At 44.3% G+C, this 21050-nt stretch overlaps 1 protein-coding gene across 1 annotated transcript in view; it reads left to right on the forward strand.

Annotated features, from left to right (window-relative positions):
- Positions 1–21050, forward strand: part of MYO10 (myosin X) — a 193148-nt gene that overhangs the window by 39145 nt on the left and 132953 nt on the right. The window contains exon 2 of the mRNA XM_083624569.1: positions 7209–7307. Within this exon, the coding sequence (XP_083480695.1) occupies positions 7209–7307 (99 nt within the window). The remainder of the gene's footprint in view (positions 1–7208; positions 7308–21050) is intronic.

The raw sequence follows: 21050 nt of genomic DNA on the forward strand, positions 1-21050 counted from the left end.
AGCATGCAGAAGCCTTTCAATCTCAGGCTTGCCATGGAAAGGAAGGGGTGAAACATACCTAAGGAGAAGCAGATTAAGGCAATGTAACAGAAATCTATGAGATTTCATTGATGCTAGCAGGGGGTAGAGGAAGGGAGACAGCTTCATGTGCAGGAAGGGGCTGTTCTCTTTACTAAACTTATGCTTATGAAATGTCAAAGATCCCAAGGTGCAAATAAACCACCACCACTGAGGGCTGGGCGATACCCAGTTATAAACATCACAATATAGTGGTACCTCGGGTTACATACGCTTTAGGTTACAGACTCTGCTAACCCACCTCGGGTTAAGAACTTTGCTTCAGGATGAGAACAGCACCTGAGAAATAGCACCTCGGGTTAAGAACTTTGCTTCAGGATGAGAACAGAAATCGTGCTCCGGCGGCACGGAGGCAGCAGGAGGGCCCATTAGCAAAAGTGGTGCTTCAGGTTAAGAACAGTTTCAGGTTAAGAATGGACCTCTGGAACGAATTAAGTACTTAACCTCAGGTACCACTGTATAGCCAGCTCACTGCACAGAAATCCTGGACGGGTTGCTGGACGGGTTTGTTTTTAAGCCCCCTCACTTATTTAGAAACACATACTCAGTGCTGCCATAGGAACAAATCTGGGATTAAAAAGTAGGGCTGTCAGCAGATTGAAAATGTGTAAATTAAGTTATCACCTGCTTTTAAATATATTTCCATATTATCAAAAGCTCAGTATAGGTGGCTTTTGAATATACTGCACAAAGTGCAAGAACTTTCAATTCATTTTTTAAAAAAATATATCTTTATTGTTTTAAAATAGATACATTTATGCCAGGAAAGCAAACCAACCAACAAACATACAATCAAATAAACAAACAAACAAACAAACTATAAATTGACAAACAGACAATAGCAATATATGAAACAACACAATTTTTATAACTAACATCATTTGTACTCCCAATGATGTGAACGATTGTAAAACTTATAAAACAAGAAATTAGAAATGACTTCCAGTTAGTCTCACTGTATTTTATCTGTTGATTATCTTATACCACACAGTTACATATTTCTTATATAGTTTCTCTTAACTTCCCTACAAACTTATATTTATACAAAGCCAAGGCTCAGTCTAATTCTGCCCAGAAGTTTCCTTTTATGCCGTAATTTTTTAAGTATTCTTTTAAAAAATCTCCAACCCTTATAGACTATTCGTTTTGTTTGGCCTCTTATCCTTCCTGTCGTCTTTGCTAGCTGCAGGTATTCTACCATTAGGATTTGCCAACCCGCCGTGTTAGTTATTGCTGTATTTTTTCCAATTTCTTGCTACTAAGATTATGGCCGCTGTTATCCCATAATAACTTTCAATTCAGTAAACTTCTAATTTAAAAGGAGAGGCCATCTTTAACCTATTTCCGGCAGCGGCGTTCAAAATTCCTCTTTAAGGCCATAATGCATACCTATTGGGCTGTTTGCTGGAAGGGTTACAGCTTGCACAGTCTTGTTTTACAGAACTTACCGACTCCAATTTCTTTGCACTGTCCCTCCATTGCTCACTTCCGTGAAAAAATATATATACAGTCATACCTCAGGTTACAGCCACTTCAGTTTGCGTTTTTTCGGGTTGTGGACCACCAAAACCCTGAAGTACCGGAACGGGTTACTTCCGGGTTTTGGCGTTCAGCGGCGTTCAAAATTCGCCAGACGCATTTTGCACCTGGCTATTAGCCTCTTGGGACTGAGTGAAGATGCCTGTGTCCCAGGATGGCTCCTGACATTGCTATCTGGAGGTGCATGCCTGAGGATGCTGTCCCTCACAAAACAAAGTTGTTAGGGAGGGTGCACATCTCTAATAGTTGTGCCTTTTTTAAAGGGGTTCTCTCTCCAGTGTTGGTTAGTGGGTTTTTTAAGGAAATTGTGAGAGAGGTGACGCCGACTGCCACCGACCACTTTGTTGTTGTTTAGTCATTTAGTCGTGTCCGACTCTTCGTGACCCCATGGACCAGAGCATGCCAGGCACTCCTGTCTTCCACTGCCTCCCGCAGTTTGGTCAAACTCATGCTGGTAGCTTCGAGAACACAATCCAACCATCTCGTCCTCTGTCGTCCCCTTCTCCTTGTGCCCTCCATCTTTCCCAACATCAGGGGCTTTTCCAGGGAGGCTTCTCTTCTCATGAGGCGGCCAAAGTATTGGAGCCTCAGCTTCACGATCTGTCCTTCCAGTGAGCACTCAGGGCTGATTTCTTTCAGAATGGATAGGTTTGATCTTCTTGCAGTCCAGGGGACTCTCAAGAGTCTCCGCCAGCATCATAGTTCAAAAGCATCAATTCTTCTGCGATCAGCCTTCTTTATGGTCCAGCTTTCACTTCCATACATCACTACTGGGAAAACCATAGCTTTTACTATACGGACCTTTGTTGGCAAGGTGATGTCTCTACTTTTTAAGATGCTGACTAGGTTTGTCATTGCTTTTCTCCCAAGAAGCAGGCCTCTTTTAATTTCGTGGCTGCTATCACCATCTGCAGTGATCATGGAGCCCAAGAAAGTAAAATCTCTCACTGCCTCCATTTCTTCCTCTTCTATTTGCCAGGAGGTGATGGGACCAGTGGCCATGATCTTCGTTTTTTTGATGTTGAGCTTCAGACCATAATTTGCACTCTCCTCTTTCACCCTCATTAAAAGGTTCTTTAATTCCTCCTCACTTTCTGCCATCAAGGTTGTGTCATCTGCATATCTGAGGTTGTTGATATTTCTTCCGGCAATCTTAATTTCGGCTTGGGATTCATTCAGCCCAGCCTTTCACATGATGAATTCTGCATGTAAGTTAAATAAGCAGGGAGACAATATACAGCCTTGTCGTACTCCTTTCCCAATTTTGAACCAATCAGTTGTTCCATATCCAGTTCTTACTGTAGCTTCTTGTTGGGAATCCGTAAAAGGAGAAATGTCTTTTGGGTGAAGAGTGAAAGGATGGCAATTCAGACTGAGCCCAGTGATCACAAAAGGGTGGGAAATGGTGCTTGTGTGCTCTCCCATATACACCTCGCTGCAAGAGCCAGCTGCAGCCCAGGTGCCCAGCTCCACTTCCGGCAACTTGTATGATTATTGTTCTTTTATTATTATTTTTTAAAGAGCCAGTTGGCAAAGAGAAGGGAAGCAGCTGTGTCTCCCAGGCAGCAGCTGTCTGCCGATAACCGAATCAGCCAGGCTTTGACAGGCAGCTGTAAGTGTCCGTCAGCTTTTATCTCTCCAGCTACTGCTGTTGTCCTTATTGCTCTGTCAGCAGCCAAGGCTGCTTGAACTCGGAGGGAGAGACTTGAGTGGACGGAAACAATAAGCCAGTCTCCAGGCAAGTGTGTGCCTGCACAAGTGGCCGGCTCTTTCAGGCGAAGGGAAATGTCTTGGCAACATGGGTGCTTGTCGATGGTTGTTTGGTCCACTTATCTCAGTGTGGTAGCTGAGTTCTTCCCATTTGTAATGGTCGTGATAAATATGCATGGGGACCCGTGGAAAAACTGCAGGAAGAAGAAGGAGATCTCCCTCGTTCTGTCTTCCCCTTCATGTTAGAAATTCAGATACATAAGCTAGGCGCCAAATGGCTCCTTAAACCAAGATTACAGTGGCCAAAATGGAAGGACTAGTTGCCATTTTTGAGCAACTTTTGGCTCTAAAGTCTTATTTTTCAAAAGATGGACTGGCAGATTGATTCTCAGTTAAACATCTGGCTAGTTCAAATGACACTGCCCTTATCTTTTGTGTGTGTGTGTGTGTGTGTGTGTGTGTGTGTGTGTGGATTAAATTTCCTGTTTTACAATTTTGAATACTCATTTAAACATCCTTAAAATATCGATGACTTCCCTTCTCTTTTCATAGATCATTTTGCATACCATAAATCCCTACATACAGTGGTACCTCGGGTTACATACGCTTCAGGTTACATACACTTCAGGTTACAGATTCCGCTAACCCAAAAATAGTGCTTCAGGTTAAGAACTTTGCTTCAGGATGAGAACAGAAATTGTGCTCTGGCGGCGCAGCAGCAGCAGGAGGCCCCATTAGCTAAAGTGGTGCTTCAGGTTAAAAACAGTTTCAGGTTAAGTACGGGCCTCCAGAACGAGTTAAGTACTTAACTTGAGGTACCACTGTATTTTACATAAACTGAACCATTCAGAATTCCATTATTACATCAATCAAAACTTATTTACACTGTTGAATTTTTCTTAATGCTGCCAACGTTTTCAAGTGTACACAATTCCCCCCCCCCATATATTCAATAAACATTTCCCAATCTTCTCTAAACCTATGTTCTTCTTGTTCTCTTATTCTGTATGTTAGGTCTGCAAGCTACACATATTCCATCAGCTTAAGTTTCTAGTTGAGACCTCGTTCGTTTTCCATTTTTGGGCTAACAAGACATGGGCCGCACTAGTGGCATACACAAATAACCTTCTCTGCCCTTTTCTTGTGTCTTGTCTTGGGATCTATAAAATCATTTATAAACCTGGCAGGCTCCGAGGATTTCAGAAGCCTACTGGTTTTGAGAAATTGCATAGAACAGTGGTTTTCAGCCAGTGTGCCGTGGCACCTTGGGGTGCCTTGAATGATGGTCAGGGCTGCCGCAGTCAACACTGGTCTCTGTCCCTCTTTCCTTCCCCCATTCCTCTGATGCCCTCTTGCATCTCTGCCTCCCAAAGGCTTGCATGGCTGTTTGTTGCAGCAGCCCTGACTACAAACTCCGCAGGCAAATGTATCCTCTGGGGCTGGCCAGTGGGTGCTAGTTGCCAGGAGTCGAGGCGGCTCAGAGACTGGAGTGGCTGCTTGGAGGCCAGTCTCTGTTGGGCGACTAAGGCTGGGTGAATCTTCTTCCCAGGCCCCTGTGGGGCAGTGAATGGAGGCATCTCTCTTTGGGTCAGGGGCTGCTGCAGCTGCCGGAAGGATTCCCAAGGAGAAGGGGAAGAGGCTGAGGTACCACTCCACAAGGGAGAGTGTTTGAAAAAGAGGCTTCCAGCTCTGCGGGCAAGGGGTGACATAACTGGGCTCCTGAGCCCCATGGGGTGCTGCAGAAAGAAGGTAGCTGGTCAAGGGAACCGTGGACCTTTGGCACAGAATCATAGAGTTGGAAGGGTCCACGAGGGCCATCCAGCCCAACCCCCTGCAATGCAAGAATCTTTTGGCCCACGTGGGACTCGAACCCATGACTGATATGACGACTGTCTTGCCAGAGTGGTGCATGCTCTAGTTATCTTCCGCTTGGACTACTGCAATACGCTCTATGTGGGGCTACCTTTTAAGGTGACTCGGAAACTGCAATTAATCCAGAATGCGGCAGCTAGACTGATGACTGGGAGTGGCTGCCGAGACCATATAGCACCGGTCCTGAAAGACCTACATTGGCTCCCAGTACGTTTCCGAGCACAATTTAAAGTGATGGTGCTGACCTTTAAAGCCCTAAATGGCCTCGGTCCTGTACAGTGGTACCTCGGGTTACATACGCTTCAGGTTACAGACTCTACTAACCCAGAAATAGTACCTTGGGTTAAAAACTTTGCTTCAGGATGAGAACAGAAATTGTGCTCCGGCGGCGCGGAGGCAGCAGGAGGCCCCATTAGCTAAAGTGGTGCTTCAGGTTAAAGAACAATTTCAGGTTAAGAACGGACCTCCGGAATGAATTAAGTACTTAACCCGAGGTACCACTGTATACCTGAAGGAGCATCTCCCCCCCCATTGTTCAGCCTGGACACTGAGGTCCAGCTGTGAGGGCCTTCTCGGTAGTGGCACCTGCCCTGAGGAACACCCTCCCATCAGATGTCAAGGCAATAAGCAACTATTTTACTTTTAAAAGACAACTGAAGGTGGCCCTGTTTGGGGAAGCTTTTAATGTCTGACGCTGTATTGTTTTTAATATTTGGTTGGAAGCCGCCCAGAGTGGCTGGGGAGAGCCAACCAGATGGGCGGGGTATAAATAATAAATTATTATTATTATTATTATTATTATTATTATTATTATTATTATTATTAGAGTCTCGTGCTCTGCTGACTGAGCTATCCTAGCTGCATTCAAGAGATTATACATCAGCTCCGTAACGAAACGTGGAAGGTACTCGTGGCTGTTTGAAGTTAGCGAACTGCAAACTTTGCAGCAGGCTTGTTGATTCTGCTCTCCGAGCAGAGAGACAATAACAAAGTATATAACCCAACATTGTCCCCATTGTATGCAGGCCACAACAGGCACAAAGTGTGCACTAAGCCGAAGGGCACTCATATCTTTAAATGTATACTAAAAGAGAAATGACGTCCGCCTTTCAATTACTGTTCCTATTACTGTTAAGATAAGAAACGTTTAAAAGAACTGGTTATAAATTGCTACTTGAGTTTCTAACGTGTCGCTACCAGTTGGATGAAGAAAAAGGGAGAAAGGAAGGCAACTTTAATGGTGCAATCCCTGAGCACGTTTTCAAGATTTCTGCTGCAAACACGAGAATTGAAAACTTGTTCTCATCCTTAAAAGCCTTTTCACATATATATCAGTTTTCAGATTCTGCGAAGTTCAGTGCATGCACCGTCATGCAGTGTATTAAAAACATTATGCCTATGGCCAGCCCTGTACTTGTGCAGTATATATTTATATAATTTCAATCCAAGTCCTTTGAGTAAGAAGAGATGATCTGAAACTACCTCCCTTGGCGTACAAATGAAAGCTTGTCTTCCTGCTCTCCCACCCCACCTGCTCAAAATTTTTCCTTTACATTTTCTTAGGGGGGCGCGGTGAGGAGGACGTTTAAATGTTTGTTCTCAAGCCATGAAAGAATTAAAGTTTTCTTTCTTAATGCACCTCAGCGAAGCAGGAGACTTGTTTTTGTGAAGGCTTGCCAGATTTTAAGAGTTTGGAGAGAGCCCATGCGTTGTGCCATAAATTTGAACGTCACTTGCAATTTTGCCTATGTGACGCGGTGAATTGGATTCAGCTGTTCTTACGGCTGCCGATACCGTTTTTTCAGATCCTTTTCGGATTGTAACTTGAGTGAAAACAGCCATCTGTTCACTGGGGGGTGATCTCCATCTTTCTCGCGAGTCGCACGACTGGATCTGACTCTGCCTGCGTGGGCTGCTTGCGGGAAATAGAAAAAGAAAAGTCATGGTGTTTGCTTTACATTTGGGTGTACAAACTGCTCATTCCTGTGTTTTTGTGTTTCTCATTCTAGGGAGCACGGGTTTGGTTGCGAGAAAATGGCCAGCATTATCCAAGTACTGTAATTTCCTGTGCGGAGGGAATTGTTGTGTTCAGGACGGATTATGGCCAGGTAAATATATCTATTCTAAAGACTTTTTATTTATTTTTAAAGATATATAAAGTAAAACTCAGTGTGCTAGCAACTCTCCCCCTCTAAATGCTGGAGTGTTCTCATACATAGTTTATTCTACCTTTTCAACCAATCTTTTGTCTCTAGACTTGGTGCATTTTTCCTCCCCCCCCCCCCCAATTTATTTTACCACCACCTGTAATGATTTAGCTCCCCAGCATGACAAAGGTGTGTTTTGCTGTAAAGGTATTCAGCTAAGAGGTCAGTTTGGGGCAGAAATCCCCATACTTGTGTGCTGCGGAGAATAATATACCCTGCTAGGGCACTGCGAGAAAGGAAGACTTCTGTGAGCCACAGAGAATTTCAGAGGAGCCTACCTGCTATACCTCTGCATGAGTTACTGCTCTGCTTTTTGCTTCCGTCCTCTCAACCTTCATGGTGTGTGTGCAATACTTCTTCTGACCTGCATTTAAGGAAGGCTGCTACATCCCCCCGTCCATCTCTGTCTGACTCACTGCTTTCGGATAGTCTACTGCTGGTCTGAACCCCAGGGGCAGGTACCTCGGAAAGCGTACGTTTGGGAATGTTCAGGGTAGCAAGAGAGGATATATTGTATATTAATATCCTTCCTACCTTGCACTAGCAAGTTCCTTTATGCAGCAGAGTTACATTCCCCCTTTTGCATGCATAGCAGATAGCTGGTGAGCCTCTCACTATTATACAATTTAATCTGTCTCAGATTGAATTGTACGTTCCTGGTAGGTTCCCTTGAATCCCTCTTAAAAGAATAAAAATGCCACAATCTTATTCAAAGTCAATAAAAGAAGTTTACTAACATCAGTTCACAGTTGGATTCCTGAAGGCAGACTTAGTTACAAATATGTACATGTGGGTCTACCCCATATGGAGGAACAATTCCAGTCCTTCTGCTAGCTGAGAGCTAGCACTGCCGTCCTAGCTAAAAGCTGGTCAAACAAAGAAGGAAGTCAAAAAGAAGGAAGGGTGCTGCGTGACTCGTCCTTTTGTTACCTGGACAGGTAAGGTCACGCCCACCTTCTGTCGCATGCAAAAGGAAGGATGCTTCAGTCAGGAGGAACAGGAAGTTTTGACTGGCTGGACCAAACATTCCCTCGCATGTCTTCTCTAGCGTTACAAGGAATGTTGTACTTGACTGCTTCTCGTGGATCAGATCCTGCAATACGGTTCCTACACATATGCCTCCGAAACTGCATCTCTTTGGGGGTGAAAGACAAATCTACTTCTAACTGATTCTGAAAAAAGTTGTACTGTGGGAGCCCAGCTGTGGCTCAATACAGTGGACGCTTGGGTTGCGAACGTGATCCGTGCAGGATGCACATTCGCAACCTGCAGTAGCATGTCTGCGCATGCGTGGGTTGTGATTCGGCGCTTATGCGCAAAGCGTGATTTAGCGCTTCTGCGCATGTGCAACTCCCGAAACCCAGAAGTAACCCGTTCTGGTACTTCCGGGTTTTGGCGGGTCCGTAACCTGAAAAAACGCTACCTGAAGCGTCTGTAACCCGAGGTATGACTGTAACCCACTTGTTTTTGCTGCCTGCCTGGCAGCATCTGTGGGATGCAGGTGGCACTGTGGGTTAAACCACAGAGCCTAGGACTTGCATATCAGAAGGTCAGCAGTTTGAATCCCTGCGACGGGGTGAGCTCCCATTGTTCAGTCCCTGCTCCTGCCAACCTAGCAGTTCGAAAGCACATCAAAATGCAAGTAAATAAATAGGTACCGCTCTGGCGGGAAGGTAAACGGCGTTTCCGAGCACTGCTCTGGTTCGCCAGAAGCGGCTTAGTCATGCTGGCCACATGACCCGGAAGCTGTACGCCGGCTCCCTCGGCCTATAAAGCGAAATGAGTGCCACAACCCCAGAGTTGGCCACGACTGGACCTAATGGTCAGGAGTCCCTTTACCTTTACCTTTACCTTTACCTGGCAGCATCTGTAAGGCCATAATGCATACCTGTTGGGCTGTTTGCTGGAAGGGTTACAGTTTGCACAGTCGTGCTTTACATAACTCACCGACTCCAATTTCTTTGCACTGTCCCTCTGTTGCTCGCTTTCGTGAAAATCTATATATTTTAATCGAAAGTTACTTTAAAAGACTCTATAAAGCATGCAAAATACCTTATCCTTTTGCAAACGATTCAAGGTTTTTTGTTTAGCAACAGAATTCAGATGGGGAGAAGCATGGGACACACTCACACAAAGAGGAATGCACACAACCCTGTCGCATTAATTTCATCCTGCACCTTTAACAAAGAAATGGATGCAAAACCTATTCCGTGTTGCAGAGTTCATTTCTAGACAGAGTAAATTCAGGCTTGCTTCTCAGGTTGCTTCTGAAAGGCGCCCGGGGCGCCCTGAGGAACGTTAGCTCTTGTCGGGAGATTTATTTTATTTATTTGAGGTACTTGCCATTGCGATCTGCCCTTTGCTCAAGCTTCCCAGAGTGGCACACAGTAAACCTTAAATTTGTGTTCAGCAGTAAAAATGCGAAACAAAATAAATCAAACAATACCACAAAATCCGATAGCAATTGCTGTTAAAAAAGGCAGTGGAAAGCAGAATGAAATATCGCCATGCACTTCATCCCTCCCCAGAGATGCAGGATTTGTTACTCCCGAGCTGTGATGACTTAACTTTGGACAATAATATGTGTATTTCTGGTCCTTTTGTTGTTATTTATATGTCACCCGTTGGTGCATTTATAAAAAGTAGTTTTTGCAAAAATAGGCATATGGGGCTTTGCCCACAAGGAGGTTAAGCGCGCGCGCGTGTGTGTAAATAATTTTCTGTTTTACAATTTAAAATACTCATTTAAACATCCTTAAAATATCAATGACTTCCCTTCTTCTCCTTTCATGGTTTCATTTTGCATATCATAAATCCCTGCATATTTTCCATAAACTAAACCAGTCAGTATTCCATTATTACATCCATCAAAACTTACTTACACTGTTGAATTTATCTTAATACTGCCAACATTTTCAGGTGCAGACAATCCCCCCTCCAATATACAGTAAACATTTTCCAATCTTCTCTAAACATATGTTCTTCTTGTTCTCTTATTCTGTATGTTAAGTCTGCAAGTTGTGCGTATTCTGTCAACTTAAGTTGCCATTCCTCTTTGGTTAAATGTTGATAGTGGCGCATAGAAGCCAACAGAGGGAAGGGGAAGTGAGATAGATAGCTCAGTTGGTAAAGCATGAGACTCTTAATCTCAGGGTCGTGGAGCCCACGTTGGGCGGCAGATTCCTGCAGTGCAGGTGGTTGGACCTACAGGACCGCCTCTCCTGGTATGCCCTGCGGAGGACCTTAAGGTCCACAAATGACAACACCTTGGAGGTCCCAAGTCGGAAGGTTGGTCTCAACTAGGGCCAGGGCCTTTTCAGTACCGGCCCCGACTTGGTGGAATGCTCTGTCACAAGAGACTAGGGCCCTGCAGGACTTGACATCTTTCCGCAGGGCCTGCAAGACAGAGCTGTTCCGTCTGGCCTTTGGTTTGGACTCAGCCTGACCCTCATGTTTCCCTCCCCTTATGGTTTTGATCTATGGGCTACTATTAAAATGAGGCTGCATTTTAAATTATATTTTAACCTGTGTTTTAAATTGGTTTATTTATTTTTTTATTTTATTTTTTTATTGGAATTTTACTGGTGTTAGCTGCCCTGAGCCCGGCTCTGGCTGGGGAGGGCGGGGATAAAAATAAATTATTATTATTATTATTATTAAATGACCCTTGGGGGTCCCTTCCAACTCTACAGTTCTAGGATTCTAGGAACGAAGGAAGGGAGAAATACCAGTAACAGAATGGAAGTCTAGGAGAGGCAAAGGTAATCAGGAATGAACATGAGCAGTTACACATACTTAAATTTTATTGTTACTGCTTTCCGAGCTTTTCCGACTGTCTGAGATAAATGCCTGAACAATTCTGACATGGTACAATGATGTATCTTTTTCTATATAATAATTTTTATTTGGTTTTACAAATATAAAATTATAACAATACAGTCATACACTTCCACATTTACAGATTCTTCCGAATCCCTAGACTTCTCCCCGCCCCTCCATGGTCCCTATTATTAAACTTTTTCTACTGCATCTTTCCAATAAGCTATGTTTTATATAACTCCATTGTCTCCATACTACTTGCTACATTACAAGTGTTACTGTAACCCTGCTAATGTTTTCATCTGCTTACAGCAAGGTAAATTATAAATTTTCCCCATTCTTTGTTAAAGTTCTGGTCTTCTTGGTTCCTGAGCTTTCTGGTCAACTTTGCCATTTCGGCATATTCCAACAGTTTGATTTGCCATTCTTCTCTCGTAGGGACTTTATCTTCTTTCCATCTCTGGGCTAATAGCATCTGGGCAGCTGTCGTCGCATACCGTATTTTTCGCTCTATAGGGCGCACCTGACCATAGGGCGCACCTAGTTTTCAGAGGGGGAAATCAAGGGAAAAAATATGATTTCCCCCTCCCCAGTTCTGGGAGCAGCGGACAGGCTGCAGGCCAGTCAGTCCCTTCTCCCTCCTGGGGAAAAGCCCGCAAGAGCCACACTGAGCTTGTGTGCGGCTCTTGGGGGCTTTTCCCACCTGCCTCCCCCTGCATTCGCTCCATAGGACGCACAAACATTTTCCCTTGCTTTTTAGGAGGGAAAAAGTGCGTCCTATAGAGCGAAAAATATGGTATATAAAAAGTCTTTTCTGCTCCCTTGGAATATCTGCACCTACAATTCCCAATAAAAAGGCCCCTGGTTGTTTTTGGTTTTTCTTACATTTAAGTTAATTTAAACACTTTTTTCATCTCTTATATATTATTTCCCAGAATGCTTTTACTACCCTTTGTTGTTGTTTAGTCGTTTAGTCGTGCCCGACTCTTTGTGACCCCCTGGACCAGAGCACGCCAGGCACTTCTGTCTTCCACTGCCTCCCGCAGTTTGGTCAAACTCATGCTGGTAGCTTTGAGAACACTGTCCAGCCATCTCGTCCTCCGTTGTCCCCTTCTCCTTGTGCCCTCCATCTTTCCCAACATCAGGGTCTTTTCCAGGGAGTCTTCTCTTCTCATGAGGTGGCCAGAGTATTGGAGCCTTGGCTTCAGGATCTGTCCTTCCAGTGAGCACTCAGGGCTGATTTCCTTCAGAATGGAGAGGTTTGATCTTCTTGCAGTCTATGGGACTCTCAAGAGTCTCCTCCAGCACCATAATTCAAAAGCATCAATTCTTTGGCGATCAGCCTTCCTTATGGTCCAGCTCTCACTTCCATACATCACTACTGGGAAAACCATAGCTTTTACTGTACGGACCTTTGTTGGCAAGGTGATGTCTCTACTTTTTAAGATGCTGTCTAGGTTTGTCATTGCTTTTCTCCCAAGAAGCAGGTGTCTTTTAATTTTGTGGCTGCTGTCACCATCTGTAGTGATCATGGAGCCCAAGAAAGTAAAATCTCTGTGCATAGTTCTGAGCCTTTGTTGTTTAGTCGTTTAGTCGTGTCCGACTCTTCGTGACCCCATGGACCAGAGCACGCCAGGCACTTCTGTCTTCCACTGCCTCCCGCAGTTTGGTCAAACTCATGCTGGTAGCTTCGAGAACACTGTCCAACCATCTCGTCCTCCGTTGTCCCCTTCTCCTTGTGCCCTCCATCTTTCCCAACATCAGGGTCTTTTCCAGGGAGTCTTCTCTTCTCATGAGGTGGCCAAAGTATTGGAGGCTCAGCTTCAGGATCTGTCCTTCCAGTGAGCACTCAGGGCTGATTTCCTTAAGAACGGAGAGGTTTGATCTTCTTGCAGTCCATGGGACTCTCAAGAGTCTCCTCCAGCACCAGAATTCAAAAGCATCAATTCTTCGGCGATCAGCCTTCTTTATGGTCCAGCTCTCACTTCCACTCACTTATTACCCCCGGCATCTATCATTAACCCTGGCGACTTTTGAAGAAGCACCCCTATCCCCAAACTGTGACTTGGGGGTGACAGGCCTCCTGAATCTGAGTCTGTTGGTGGCAGGATCATGCGATGTGCTCTAGAAAGTTTGGAGCTCCAGCTGCATGAGTAATTGGCACTAGCTAGACATATTAAATTTTCTGTACTCTCCGTTGGCTTCGAGCCTGATCACCGAGAAAAGTTTAAAGGTGTTTATGATAAAATGACTGCATTGAGAAGCCCATTAATGTGCCCTGGGAACGGGAGACTGGCGAGTTGCAGTTATTCTCACCTTGTAGGAGAATTCGAGTGTTGGCAGAGATGCTGTTTGTTTTTACCTGCATGCAGGGGGAAGAGGTTAAAGGCAGAATTCATCGTTATTTGGGCAAGAATTGCAAGATAGTTATGATACCGGCTAGGCCAGCCATGCCCCACTGTTGTACACATAACCCTTTTAAATGCCATCTATGTGGCGCTGTGGATTAAACTACAGAGCCTAGGATTTGCCGATCAGAAGGTCCGTGGTTCGAATCCCTGCGACGGAGTAAGCTCCCGTTGCTCTGTCCCAGCTCTTGCCAACCTAGCAGTTCAAAAGCACGTCAAAGTGCAAGTAGATAAATATGTACCGCTCCGGCGGGAAGGTAAACGGCGTTTCCGTCCGCTGCTCTGGTTGGCCAGAAGCGGCTTAGTCATGCTGGCCACATGACCCGGAAGCTGTACGCCGGCTCCCTCAGCCAATAAAACGAGATGAGCACCACAACCCCAGAGTCGGCCATGACTTGACCTAATGGTCAGGGGTCCCTTTACCTTTACCTTTATTCCGTTTTTAGAAATAAACCAATACCAAAGTTGAAAAAGTCAGGGCGAGAGCCAAACCAGTATCACACAGCAAATGGACTGATCTTACAGAGATGTCCCTACTTTCAGAAAGTTAAACTCATGGGTCAACAGGCAGCCAGTGGGACGCCAACAGATAGACAAATGGGGTTATGACACATTATATAATAATAATAATAATAATAATAATAATAATAATAATAATAATGATGATGATGATACGATAACAATTTATTATTTATACCCATCTGGCTGGATTTTCTACATTAAGGCATCGGTTGTTATCTCAGTCAGTAGAACACAAGACTCTTAATCTCAGGTCGTGGGCATGAGCCTGAATTGCAAGGGCTTGGATTAGATAACTCTACAATTCTATGCTTCTTCTATGCTCATCAAGGACGCAGGTGGCGCTGTGGGTTAAACCACAGAGCCTAGGACTTGCCGATCAGAAGGTCGGCAGTTCGAATCCCCGTGACGGGGTGAGCTCCTGTTGCTCCTGCCAACCTAGCAGTTCGAAAGCCCGTCAAAGTGCAAGTAGATAAATAGGTACCGCTCCGGCGGGAAGGTAAACGGCGTTTCCGTGCGCTGCTCTGGTTTGCCAGAAGCGGCTTAGTCATGCTGGCCACATGACCCGGAAGCTGTACGCCGGCTCCCTCGGCCAATAAAGCGAGATGAGCGCCGCAACCCCAGAGTCGTCCGTGACTGGACCTTATGCTCATCAAACACAGAGGATGAAAACGAACAACTATTTCAAAAGGTTTCCTGAACATAAGCCTCAGCAGCTTGGTGCTCTTTATGAAAGGTTTTGATTTTTAGGTTTTTCATTTTATTTTGACATTTAACCTTCAGGAGGTAGCATCTCTGAGATCTTCCTTCTTGTTCCTTGGGAAGTCAGAATGGTCATTGGCATTGAAAGCTTGCTGTCCTTGGTTGTGGGGCAGTTTGGAAGGAAAGTGGAAACAAAATGCATGACCAGCTTCAGTTCATTCCTAGCAATAATACAGTTTGGCTTCCCTCTCCCTCTCTTACGTTGGTCTTCTAAATTGTATTGTAGACACTTTAGCTTTCCTAGGCGTTTTTGTTTTGTTTTGCAAATTCAGCTCTTCTACAGTTGCAAACTCCTGAGTCCATTTCAGCTGTTTGTTCTTGGCAAGGGGATATTGTGGAGTGGGATGTTGAAAGCTTCAGCTGAGCTGATAACAGGACAGATGTTCTCTTTGCTGAGAACAGAACCATATCAGGGTCTTGATATTAACTTATCTGCCTTTCAGCAACATAGCTGAATACATAACAGCCTTCAGTCCTGTCGCCAAGGTTAGTTTCCTACAAACAACTGCCTTTTGCTGGAGGCTTGGTGAAATGGACCTGGTGGGTTAGCATCCAATTCTAATCTTAATATTGTCATTTTTTACGGTAAATGTGTGAAAATGAACCAGGAGTGGAAGGCTCAGTTAGGCAGACCAGGGTTCAGACGGTTGGGTGAATCATGCCAGTCCAGCCTTCGATTTCATTGCTAGGGAGGTTTGCAAGAGGAAGACTACTTGCTAAACACAAAAGTTTAATCAAACTAAGTACTGTACTGTTTTGGAAATGGGGTTCTCAGAATTTGCAAGGCAATTGTTGGCATGAGAATAAAATTGAGATTAGCATGGCATTTTGGAAGTGTTGATTCTGCAACTGGATTATCTAGCAAAAAAAGCAGCCAAATTTATTTTGTGAAAGTACGGGTTGAACTGACAATAACATGGGGCATCACAATTGCCTCGATGGATGTGTATTTTGTTTCGTTATAATTCTACACTTGTAAAATCAAATAAAATAAAAAATTATTGTTACTATTATTTATAAAAGGACTTCCAATTCCTCCTTCTCTCTACAAAGGAAGTTGCTGTAGTCATTTTTGTTGGGAGCCTACTTAGTGAATCAATTTTCCTGCATGAAAAAAATAATGTTTATGGCTTTACATTTTAAAAAAACAATGGCAGCCACACGCTCGGAGGGCCATTACGGATATATATATACCTTATGAAATTACTGGTCTATATCTCGGTTACTGATATATACCTCACGGTATTTGTTTAAGTAAAGAAACAGAAACTTTTAAATTCTTATTTGCAGACCTGTTTGTTGTATTATGAAACCAGGAGGGTGTGGCTATCATTTTTAACTGACAGAATGAAGTTTTGGCCCATAATACTGTACAAGAAAAAACACCCCCGAATCCTCACTCTGGGGAATATGGCAGTGGCAGGCTATGCAGAATGAGCAGCCAGAATTATACTGGATTTTGTAATAAATGTGGTTTGCTTCAAAAATGAAGTCCTTTGAGAAATTTTAGTCTCCGGTCTTAAATCATTCTTCTGATATTATATTGGATATTATAGTTCTGTTTTGTAAAGCAGCGCTTCCATGGAAACCTGGGAAGTCCTTCAATACGTCTTACTGGGTTCAGTGGGGTTTAGTGTGCATAGGGATGTGGGTGGCGCTGTGGTCTAAACCACTGAGCCTCTTGGGTTTGCCGATCAGAAGGTCGGTGGTTCGAATCCCCGCAACCGAGTGATCTCCCGTTGCTCTGTCCCAGCTCCTGCCAACCTAGCAGTTCAAAAGCACACCAGTGCGAGTAGATAAATAGGTACCGCTGCGGCGGGAAGGTAAATGGCATTTCTGTGCGCTCTGGTTTCCGTCACAGTGTCCCGTTGCGCCAGAAGCGGTTTAGTCCTGCTTGCCACATAACCCGGAAAGCTGTCTGCGGACAAACGCCGGCTCCCTCGGCCTGAAAGCGAGATGAGCGCCGCAACCCCAAAGTCGCCTTTGACTGGACTTAACCGTCCAGGGGTCCTTTACCCTTTTACCTTTTTTCGTGTTCATAGGACAGTAGCCTGAGGTTACCTTAAATACAACCTATTTGTGCTTCTAGAGAAGGCTCTCTCAATTTTGAGTCCCCAGATGTTCTTGAACTGCAATTCCCATCTTCCCTGACCACACACCATGCTGGCTAAGGATGATGGGAATTGTAGTCCAACAACCCAAGGCTGAGAATGGCTGACCTAGAGGTTTCAGCCTTGTCTGGAAATGGAACATAGAACCTTCTAAGAACATTCAAAGCAGATGTTCTATCCTGCCTTTCCCCAGAGAATACAATAGTTCTGTTCCTGGCACCCAGAGTTTGTTTGTATGCACGATGTCAAAGATAACTTGCCTTCCTTTTCCTTTTTTTAGGTATTTTGTTTTCAACAGCTACATAATGAAACGGGATTTCTGAAATGGGTTTTCTCTTTCCGTCTCTCTGAAGGGGGTGGGGGTGGGGAATATACACCCTTCTCTCTGAATATAACAAGATCTGACTCAAAAGAAAATAACTCCGGTATGGAATAACTCGCCACAGTTTGGTTGGGGGTCTAGTCGATGACCACAACCTGATTAGCATCTGTAACATCAAACTGCAAGAATCCTTAAAATTATGTCTTCTAATGGACAGAAAGCAGTAGTGGGGACCCTTTCGAAGCCAGACCGTTTAAATGGAAGCAGCTGAGAGAGACATAATATCTCAGAAATGTACTCTTGTGTGTGAGTGAGAATGAGAGTGTTTGCATGCACAATTCCCGCCCGCCCCCCAAACCACAGATGGTAAGTATCACTAGCAAAGAGCTTGTCATTCAAAAACCCTCCCCTGAATTCAGTTAACAAAGAAGTCATTCATAGCTGTGCATTGCAAAGTGGGGACATAGTCCCGGGATCTTCTGCCTTAAATAAGAGGCACCTGTAGATTCTCCCTTTCTCCACCTCAGCTTTCTTTCTCCTTGGGAATTGAACTTTAAATGTTTCCGCTCAGCCAGAGTGACATCTTATTAGCTTGAAATCGCTGCATATTTATATATCAGTTGGGGATTTGTGGGAGCGGGTGAGGGAGGGGGAAATAAAGTTAATTGTTCGGGAGAGCCTGGCCTCTTTTTTTATTGTGAATTCGCTTTCGTCGGGGATGGGGCTCGCAAGCAGATGGTGGCAACAGGCACCCATGAGGCCAAGTCTTGTGTGAATTGCAAACCTTGAGGGAGATCCTTCGAGGCATGAGCATTTGGAGATATTTTGTTAAAAGTCATAGTGTTGTCTTCTTAAGATACTCCTTTTTTTTTTGCTTTTTATTTTATTTTATTTTTTATTTTGACAAATTAATAATCATAAAATGAATAAAAATGGGCACCCCACCCACTTGACCATTCCATTGTAACTATCCAACCTCCCAAAATCTTGCGATGGTTTGACCCCTTTCCGTTTTAACAGTACAGTGGTACCTCAGGTTAAGTACTTAATTCGTTCCGGAGGTCCGTACTTAACCTGAAACTGTTCTTAACCTGAAGCACCACGTTAGCAAATGGGGCCTCCTGCTGCTACTGCCGCGCCGCCGGAGCCCGATTTCTGTTCTCATCCTGAAGCAAAGTTCTTAACCTGAAGCACTATTTCTGGGTTAGCAGAGTCTGTAACCTGAAGCGTGTGTAGCCTGAGGTACCACTGTACACATTCTACAAACACCCTCCATATTTCCTCAGAATCATTTCTCCTTCATATTCCCCGTCTTACCTTAATGGCACATGTTAATTTACCATTAATAGCTATATCCCATACCTATTTATACCATTCTTCTACTTTATCTTCTGCTTGCCCCTTCCACTTCCTAGCTATCATAATTCATGCAGCTGTCCATAAATTTGTGAGCAAGTCCTTCCTAGCCTGTGAACCTTCCACCCCATCGTAAATTGATAATAATGCTACCACTGGACTTTTGGTCAGCTTTAACCCAGTGATTTCTGTTATCTCCTAAAACACCCTTTGCCCCCCCAAATTGTGCACATTGCAAAAGTAGATACTGCTTTTGAGGTTCACTTCTCGTTTTACTTATCTGGGCAGATCCGGTAGCCATGGAGCAGGGGGACTAGTCTGTGGTCTTTCAGAAGTTGCCTGGGGCTATAGCTTCCATCGTTCCTGATGGTTGGCCGCGTTGCCTGGGGCTGAGGAGAGCTGGGAGTCCAACCACTGTTCTCCCTGTCCCAATGAAAGGCTATACAGCCCTCAAATTGTCAACCTAGACATACAAGAGAGAGCTGTGGAGGGAATAGCAGCTATTTGGGAAAGGGCCTAAAGTGGTTGGGAATTTGACACTATCTGCTCAGAATGCAACTTGCTTTGCCAGAGCACCAAACAGTGCTGTTAAATCAAGGTATTGCAGTTGTTCCTGCTTTGGTTTCCCTCGTAACTGTGATGCTAATGTTTCCAGCTCGTCTCATACCTAGCAAACACCTTTACTACTAAATTTCTCTTTTTTGAAGAAAGATGGATTTCAGAAAGCTAAACCACTGAGCCTCATGGACTTGCCAATAAGAAGGTTGGCGGTTCGAATCCCCGCAACGGAATGAGCTCCCATTGCTTTGTGCCAGTTCCTGCCAACCTAGCAGTTCAAAAGCACACCAGTGCAAGTAGATAAATAGATACCACTGTGGCGGGAAGGTAAATGGCGTTTCCGTGCACTCTGGCACTCGTCATGGTGTCCTGTTGCACCAGAAGCGGTTTTGTCATGCTGGCCACATCATCATCATAATATAATACTTTATTATTTATACCCCACCCACCTGGCCTGGCCCACCCCCAGCCACTCTGGGTGGCTTCCAACAGGATACTAAAAACACAATAAAACATCAAACATTAGAAGCTTCCCTAAACAGGGCTCTCTTTAAATGTCCCGGAAAGCTGTCTGTGGACAAATGTTGGTTCCTTTGGCCTGAAGCGAGATGAGAACCGCAACCCCATAGTCACCTTTGACTGGACTTAACTGTCCAGGGGTCCTTTACCTTTACCAGCTACCCAATATCAACAATTATATAGAAAAAAGCCTGTGTTCAAATTTCCGCTCAATTGGAGCCCACTGGTTGACCTTGGGAGTGTGATTGTGAAGATAAAATGAGAGGGGGCAATAAAAGGGGCAGTGTAGAACCTTGAGCCCCACACACTCTCAGCTCCTTGAAGGAAGCATGGGGTAAGAAGTAATTAATCAAATAAAAGTTTTCAAGTTATTCATTGGGCCAGCTTGGCAAGATGAGTCTCGCTGTATTGTTTGGGCTGAAAGCTTAGATCAAGTGTGGAATAAATGCCAGAAGCTTTTAAGGGTTGTGTGTGTGGTTCAGTCCTCTAGTTTATCTTATTTACACCTCCAGGCAGGTTGTCAAAAGTCCAAAGTGTCGGGCACCATGGTGTGTGAGAGAAGACAGCAGATGTTAGCTGGGCTTTGCTTGGAGAGTCAAATCCATGTAACAATGGCCAAGAACGTATGTTCTTCACAGTTAGTGAGACTGACCCAACTTTTTGTACCTTCTAGGCTTTGTTTCAGAATAGCTTTTGCAGGATATGAAAAGGCCTGTTCATCACTTCCCAACTTGTGAGGTCAAGACCTTTGAGGGGTCATTGGGAAGGAAGAGGAAAAAGGAAAGGGACTGGTCCTGTCGGGTTTTGTGGTTATTATTTTCCCCTTCAGTTTCTTTGAACTAAATCCAATTGCTCTTCCTAGCTTAGAAGTGCTGCATTGTGCTTGTATTCCTTTGCCTTCTATTCTGTCCTTGTAGATTACCTTGTGAGCATCACACAAAGAGCCGTTGGCCGCATGTGGCATATTGCCAAAAAAACCACTTGGTCAAGGATGGAGGCTGCTCATTTCTGATCTTTATATACCACTACCAGAATCTAGTAGTAGTGATCAACCTTTTAAATGTGTGCAACTTGGGGCTCACTTTTACTTACATTTATTCATTCAAAAGATATATAACCTGTCCTCCCAATGCATTTGCATTTTTTAAATTTATCTTTCTCTCTGGCCTTTAACCTTACCTTAAAATCCTAAACAAAAATGGAAATGACCCAACAGCAAAATAAAGGATGGCAGTTGATTTGATAGCTTGGTTTTTTGTTTTGTTTTACA

Source organism: Podarcis filfolensis, assembly GCF_964270895.1.
Source record: "Podarcis filfolensis genome assembly, chromosome: 7".
Classification (NCBI taxonomy): Eukaryota; Metazoa; Chordata; class Lepidosauria; order Squamata; family Lacertidae; genus Podarcis; species Podarcis filfolensis.